The sequence below is a fragment of the Rosa rugosa genome, chromosome 5 (genome assembly GCF_958449725.1).
Source record: "Rosa rugosa chromosome 5, drRosRugo1.1, whole genome shotgun sequence".
NCBI lineage: Eukaryota > Viridiplantae > Streptophyta > Magnoliopsida > Rosales > Rosaceae > Rosa > Rosa rugosa.
The window spans coordinates 7,211,415-7,219,476 of record NC_084824.1 but is presented as its reverse complement, the minus strand read 5'-3'; the positions used below and the strand labels follow the sequence as shown (position 1 = coordinate 7,219,476).

General features: G+C 44.1%; 1 protein-coding gene across 1 annotated transcript; it reads right to left on the bottom strand.

Annotated features, from left to right (window-relative positions):
* Positions 1-7,348: 7,348 nt before the first annotated feature.
* LOC133711134 (geranyl diphosphate phosphohydrolase-like) lies at positions 7,349-8,036 on the bottom strand. The gene is made up of 2 exons (XM_062137300.1): positions 7,915-8,036; positions 7,349-7,556 (listed from the first exon to the last, which is right to left on the bottom strand). The coding sequence occupies exons 1-2, from the start codon at positions 8,034-8,036 to the stop codon at positions 7,349-7,351; spliced, it is 330 nt and encodes a 109-aa protein (XP_061993284.1).
* Positions 8,037-8,062: the final 26 nt, after the last annotated feature.

Sequence of the window (8,062 nt, the reverse complement as noted above, 5' to 3'; positions counted from 1 at the left end):
TTTTCTGATCCTCTGAGCTTTGCTATATAGCCCTCTCAGAATATGCAACTTATATCGAAAGACTCTTCGCATCTCTCTGTATATATTGCTGGTTTCAGATTAAGGTTCGCTGGTGGTATTAAATATATATGTGCACCGGCCGTAGCTTCAGGCCGGCCGGGTCTTTGTATATTTGTATTAATTGCAAGCACGATGAGAATGGGTTCCCCGTACGTTAATTACGTCTTGTACATTGCGCGCATTCATAGGTTGCCATGTTCTTAAGCACAAGGGGTGTATACTCTATAAGATTAGGAAGCTAGGTATTGCTTACAAATGAGATGAAGCTAGCAGATTCAAGTATTTAAACCTACGACGACTTTTCATTTAACGTCAACTTCACGTCGAATTTACTATGGATCGTTGCACGATGCATCATGCATCATGCATGCAACGTCAACATTACTTACGTCATATAGAGCTGGATCATATGCAGTGGGATTCGCCATGTGGTGACTGATAAAGCTCTTGAAATTAATTGCACAGTGAGAAATGGAGCATGCATGATCACATGTAAGTTTGATCGGTTTTGGATGGAGTCACGTACTCGGTTATGAGACAAGTTTATTCGACGAATATGGATTGACGAGTGAAATCTTATAATTGAATTATGATCCAAGACAATATATCAATTTGATAACAGATGGATTCCTTTTAGATCGATTTAGGCAAGTGCTGCATGTTAGCTAGGATTGATGTAATATGACTCTTCATCTTTTGTATTAGGCCTTCATCTTGAGCAGGGACACGTGCTAGTCGACTAAAATTAGGCCTTCTCTGTACAGTATAAATTTGAAAGTTCTCCATCTTGTAAAGTCTGTTAGGCTGTTAGCAACGGTATGAGTAATAGCAAAAATCACAGTGATATGTTTTCTCTGCAATTTTTCTTTGTCTTTTATCTGCAACCTTTATAATCTTAGCCACAATTTTAGCAAGTGAATGTTACTTAATGAATGAAAGTAGAATATTTTATGATGAAATCAATTGAGCCGTCTATATATCCCAAGACGAATTATTACAAGAAATAGTATCATGCATATCTAGACGTCTTAGAAGCTGTTTCTACTGAAGAATATGGAACGGGAACTAAGTGTGGATCATGATGGGGAGAGAGGGAGAGAGAGAGACACAAGCATGTATAGTGGTTCACCTTGCCCTTGAGGCAAGACTACGTCAACTTAGAGATTTCACTAGTAGTGAGGCCAAGTAGCCTTTGTAGTGATACAAATATAGGGATCATGGATCCATCCCTTTCCAAGAAGGAGATGACTTCCTCTTATAGCTAAAGGGAGTGTCATTCCATTTACATATTCTCGATGTGGGACAATAATACACATATTGCTTCTCTTGAAGCCTCTTGGAGAGCATGGGAGGATGGCCTCTAGGCGAGATACCGGTCGACCTCCATCATGGCAAGGTAGCTCGGGTGTCGGTCTACCAGATGCATGCCATAGGCTGGGCTAGCCATGTCGTGGGGCCCACCTATGAGGTCGTTGATTATGCTTGGCGGTATATACAAGTCCCCGAGTAAGAGGCGCTTCTTGGTTGGGAAGTTTAACTATGATGCCGCCAAGTATGAGTGGCGACCTTGTTGAACGCTATACCCATACTAGTCCCCCAACTCCGTAAGCAAGAAGCAGGGACTCTACGGGTAGGTTGGTGCCACGGGGCCCTCATCATCGAGCTAGTACCTACAAATAAGATAAGAGTGTGCAAAGAGCATATTGATTGCGCTAGGGCAATCTAAGTGAAATTTGAGTCAAATGCATCGAGGTGCATGAATGTTTATATGAGATGCATGTTACACATTGTGTGTATGCCATATTATGTAATGTTGAAGTATGACGTATGAGTCTGAAATGTATGTGGTTATGATAGTATAACGAAGTGCATACAATGCATAGATGTGTGATGAACACAATGACACATAATGATATGTAAATGTTGTATGCATGTGATGCACATGTGTTAGGATCGGGAGTGTTATTACTCGCCGAGTCCCCCAAGTCATGTAGTTAGTACTTAGGTTATGCTCGAGGATGCCCGTGAGGCTGAGCATAGAACTCCGGAATGGAAGTTAGAGGAATGAACTCTAACTTAGTTGACCCGAACGTATACGCTATAACTTGATTGTTTGACTCATGTGTAACGGGAACGTAAGAGTTGAGCTCGCTCATGTTGAGCGAGTGATAGGTTGTGGGAGTTTTGTCTTATGGTCTTATTAATGGAATGTAAAAGAAATTTAATTGTTGCGATCAACAATAGGTGAAAAATTTCAATATTTCCTTTAATAGACCATAGCACAAAAAGTATAAGCGTGAAGCTCAATGATAGTCCCGGTCGGGTACTACCTCCACTTGTGATAAGTGATATGAATAAGTCCCCCAAGTGTAGAAAACGTTCGGGAGGTGAGATGACTCAAAAGCAAGGGACTGGACCTTGGCTTATCCGTTGGGGGTACCTTGCTCAGGTAAAGGATTTATGAGGGCTTGAGCCTCCTTGACCCTACCGGATAGAATGGGGACCTGTAGGCCTCCTTTACCCGGTGGCGTGGCCCCGGGTAGAATGGGGACTTGAGCCTCGTAACCCCGTTGAGGTACTTGGTGGCGTGGCCCCGGATAGAATGAGGAATTGTGCCTCGTAACCCCGTTGGGGTACCCGGTGGCGTGGCCCTGGGTAGAATGAGGAATTGTGCCTTGTAACCTTGTGGGGGTATCCGGTGGTCTTGGCCTCCTGTACCCGGTGGCGTGGCCCCAAGTAGAATGAGGAATTGTGCCTCCTTTACCTGGTGGCGTGGCCCCGGGTAGAATGATGGATGTGCCTCGTAACCCCGTTGGGGTATCCGGTGGCGTGGCTCCGGGTAGAATGAGGAATTGTGCCTCGTAACCCCGTTGGGGTACCCGGTGACGTGGCCCGGGTAGAATGAGGAATTGTGCCTCGTAACCCGGTTGAGGTACCCGGTGGCGTGGCCCCGGGTAGAATGAGGAATTGTGCCTCGTAACCTCGTTGGGGTACCCGGTGGCGTGGCCCCGGGTAGAATGAGGAATTGTGCCTCGTAACCCCGTTGGGGTACCCGGTGGCCTTGGCCTCCTGTACCCGGTGGCGTGGCCCCAGGTAGAATGAGGAATTGTGCCTCGTAAGCCCATTGGGGTACCTCGCTCGGGGCGAGGATTTTAAGTGACGCACGTTACACTTATTTAGTGTCATATGTATACATGTAGCAATTTTTAATTGATAGGCAATTAAATTAAAGTATGACACGTAGGTATAAATAGTTGGTCGTCCTAAAAAATTATCGCACCTTAAAGACATGCTTAGATTATAGTAATCGTTATTGAAGCATGTAAAGTATAGCATTAGCTCTAATTGAAGGAGCGTGAACGATGACTTATCTGGAGCCGTGAAGAAGTTGCATAAATATTGTAATTGTAGCAAAAACCAAATCATATTGGAGTTTGTCCAAGCATGACGCTCCTTGTCGGCTAGCGAGTGCCGGTAGTTCGTTTGGCCTTGTTTGTATAAGTGGCCCGTTGGGTAAATGTACCTCCGCAAAAATAAATAAGTGATTAGCAATTTATTGCATTTGGCTTATTTGAGCGGCCATATTTGAGTGGTTATTGCATGCACAATTTAAATGGAAGAATACAGCGTGTTGATTTTGAGAATAAAGCATAACGGTGACATGCTAATTAAGTCCAAATGTGCGACTGATAATCAAAAGATCAATGAAGCAAATTCATTTATGTCAACGTACATATAGGCATTAGAGCCTATACCAATCTATTGAATATAGGGGATATACTGTGGCTACCCCACTGTGAAAGATTTGTTCATTCTTGATGAAAAGCCAAGAAATATGCTTAATTGATCCTACTCTACGCATGGCAGCATGCAACCAAAATTTATATATTTAAGGCACCTGTGAGAGTGTATGATATCGCATGATGAAGGCTGAGGCATTAACCACGATGTAAGAATAAATAGTATAGAAATGTATAGGCTTGAACAATGAATTAAAAAACGCGCCTTGAGGCGCGCCTAAGGCCTAAAAAGCGAAAATCAGCACCTAAATTGAGTGAGTTTCGATGATAAGGCGACGAGGCTTCTGAGGTGGTGTCTAAGGCGTAAAAAACGACGCCTGAGGCGTCGTAGGCATACGCGCAGGTTTGGTTTCCGAGACGACGTCGTTTTGGTTTTGAGGTTTAAAGACCTAGGTCGCGACGCACAGCAGACTCAACAGCTCAGCAGAGTACCAACCTCGCCTCCCCTTTTCAGCTTTCGGGTTTAGGAAGCAAATCTCTTAGAACCCATTATTTTCGAACTTGGAGTTCGATTATTGGAGTTTGATTTGCAGCCTTCGAGTTCGATTTGGATTTTGGAGTTCGATTTGGAGTTCAATTTGGAGTTCGATTTGCAGACTTGAAGAGGTGCTTGCAGATTTGGATTTTGGAGTTCGATTGGCAGACTTGAGAGGTGCTTGCAGATTTGGAGTTCGACTTGCAGACAAGATTTGAAGGTACAAATCTTGACTGAATATGTTGCTCTGTATCATTGACTGAAATCACTGAATATCATTGCTCTGTATCATTGACTGAATATGTTGCTTTGTATCATTGACTTGCAGACAAGATTTGAAGGTACAAGATTTCAAGATTGTTGCTCTGTATCATTGACTGAATATGTTGCTCTGTATCATTGCTTTGTATATGTTGGTTGGTATTGTTCAAATTCCCTGCCCAGATTGTTATTTTATATGTAATTGATAGGATGTTATGTTTAATTATTTAGTGTAGCAACAATGAGTTCTAGTACTACTACTAGTGGTTGCTCTTAATGTGACGACAAAAATTTATGTCGCAAGGCTTACGCCTTATGCCTCAAGGCTGCAAGGCTGTCCCGAAAACGGCTCGGGTACGCCTTTAGCGTTTTAAAACATTGGCTTGAATGCATGTGTGCATGGCACTTAGTGGAGGTGTATGACTGCATGAGAGGTGTACGTGTCTATTACCCATCATGTTGTAACCATCCAATGAATATAATCAAAAGCTTGTGTGTCAACATTATGTTGCAAGCATATAAGATGAAAAATGATTATTCATGACAGCATGTACAGCTAGCACAGAATGTGTGTATAAAATTTATTTGAGCAAATCTGTGGAGATGCTGAACCCCATATATGTGCATATATAATTCGTGAACTAGAAATACAAACCACCTTGCTATATATAATATGATATACATGCATGTGAGGTGGGAACATGGAGTGAAGAAAGATTTCATATAGCAGCAGACGAGCATGCATATTAGCTGAGCCTAAGCATGACTGTATAATTCTCGGTGGGTATATATAAGCAATCTTTGTGTTCAGCAAGATAGAGGGAAGTAAGAAGACATATCTTTTGAATTATTTGAGACCTCCAGGAAAGAGCTCAAAACTGCATCTCCAACGAAAGCTGCTGGAGATACCCGATTCGAATCTTCGTCGAAGCAAGACCTGAGAGAGTACTGGGTTTGACGTGTTGGGTGTACTAAGCAGTTCGTCCTTTTTTTTTTTTTTTTTTTGAATCCCGGAGTGTGTACTGCTTGTCTGCTTGAGAGCATGGGTTGGTGAAGGCCAGCGGGTGCCAGAACTTAACTCCGGGTTCGGTAGCTGGTACTGATGATAGTTGACATGGCAGGGGTACCCGTGGAGGTAGGGGGTACAGATAGACTCTTGTTACAGAAGCTGTGGTTTTTCCTGGGATTGAACCAAGAAAGCGCAGCGAGTACCAGAGACCGATGGACCAAAAAGTCGTCACTGAGAGATTTGTTGTGTCGCCGGTGATATGAGGTGTCACTGCTTGAGTGCCGAGAGCAGGAGTGGGGATCATGGATCCCACTGGGATTCCAAGACCGAGATGGGTCAAAGTATTGAGATGGAGCTTCCGGGACATGCAGTGGATACCGGGAGGGGTCGCCGAATTTGGTCTCCGGTGATGCCGGGTGCCGGTATGGGCTTTAGGAACTCGTTGAGGACGACGGTACCCGGTGGTGAAGAGCTTGCGGTAAGGGATGTCGGGTACCGGTATGTAGACTTGGTGGTGTAAACTCGAGTTTGCTTAAGCTGCCGGGATGAGCTGCTGAGAGGAGGTACCGGGTTGGTCACCGAGAGGAAGTAGATAGGTTTCGGATACCGGGCTTGAATCATGACGTGCGAGAGTTGTTGAGGTTGGGAGGTGTGGGAGGGATGCTCACCGAGACTCGTGGTGAGTTGCCGAGCGGGAGCTAGCAGTGGGGTGATGGAGTTACCGGTGATGATCTTCAGGAAATGAGGATGCTGTCGGGGAAGGCCTGGTTCCCAGAATTTCGAAGTACCGGTCGGGGACCCGTGGTGGTACCTGTACGTGACTGGCTAAAGGATCCAGGAAGGATTTAGAAATTGGACCACGAGCGGGATCTTCTCAACGAGTCCCGGTCGAGTACTACTGAAATTGGACCTTGGTTGTAGAAATGACATAAGTACGATGATGAGCTATGAGGGTGTGGGGTCCTGCACGTACCCGCTGACTTGTGGTACCAGTACATGACTCTTGCTCAAGGTCGGAGGTTCATACCCAAACATAGGGACCATTCTTCTAGCGCCAATGTTTCTACTGAAGAATACGGAACGGGAACTAACTGTGGATCATGATGGGGAGAGAGAGAGAGACAAGCATGTATAGTGGCTCACCTTGCCCTTGAGGCAAGACTACGTCCACTTAGAGATTTCACTAGTAGTGAGGCCAAGTAGCCTTTGTAGTGATACAAGTATAGAGATCATGGATCCATCCCTTTCCAAGAAGGAGAGGACTTCCTCTTATAGCTAAAGGAAGTCTCATTCCATTTACATATTCTCGATGTGGGACAATAATACACATATTGCTTCTCTTGAAGCCTCTTGGAGAGCATGGGAGGATGGCCTCTAGGCGAGATATCAGTCGACCTCCATCATGGCAAGGTAGCTCGGGTGTCGGTCTACCGGATGCATGCCATAGGCGGGGCTAGCCTTGTCTTGGGGCCCACCTATGAGGTCGTTGATTATGGTTGGCGGTATGTAATATAGGCGGTATGTACAGAAGCTTAATCTGTAAGATAAGCTTCGTAATTGAGATGATATTACAACGATTAAGTGGTTTCTTTCAAGAAAAAAAAAAACAATCACAGGCTGATCAATGTGTAGTAATATATGAGTACATATAGCTGAAAATTAAAAAGGGAAAGGATTAAATCCAGCCTGAACTGCTTTTTCCAAGGGCGAAAAGAGTGGCTTGGGGAGGGTGTCCCACTCATACTAACCCCAACCACCACAGAAGTCTGGCTCAGTATTCTGAGGCTGTGGATGATCTGCCAAGACTGCTCGCATAGAAATCACCACGTAATGGTATGGTTTGGCTTTGTCTAAGAACAGGTTGTTTGTGAATGTCAGAAACTCTAACTTATCAATGTCTAAACCAGTTTCTTCCTTCACTTCTCTTGTTGCACACTCCTCAAAGCTCTCACTTGCAAGTACACAGATAAGTTATAAAACACAAATGCAGCCCGGTAAGAAATGGAAATGGCCGCAAAACATCAGTGTACTTGAGCAGGATTGGGAGAAAAGTAAATTCAATGTTATTCTCGTGCTGATAACCATCAGATACGCACAAGTGATCAAATACATTTCTATACAAGAAACGTTTCTATGTAAGTTTAGCCAAATTTGAAAACCGATTAATCAATTGATTGTTAAATTTCAAGGCTTAGATAAATGAGTATATCCTCATTAGCCATTAGAACTGACAATTAGAGAGAAATGAAAGATATATAATCAATTACCAAACTCGAGGTGTCCCCCAGGAAGGGAAAAGGTAGAATCACCAAGAGATGAGCGGCGCCGTCCCAACAACACCTTGTTCCATCTCAACAATTAAGCACACCACAACTACCACTTTGGGCACCTTGGCCGGCATCGCAGCTTCAACCACCGTCTCGTTGACCATGTTTTATATCTTCCAACAACCGTCTT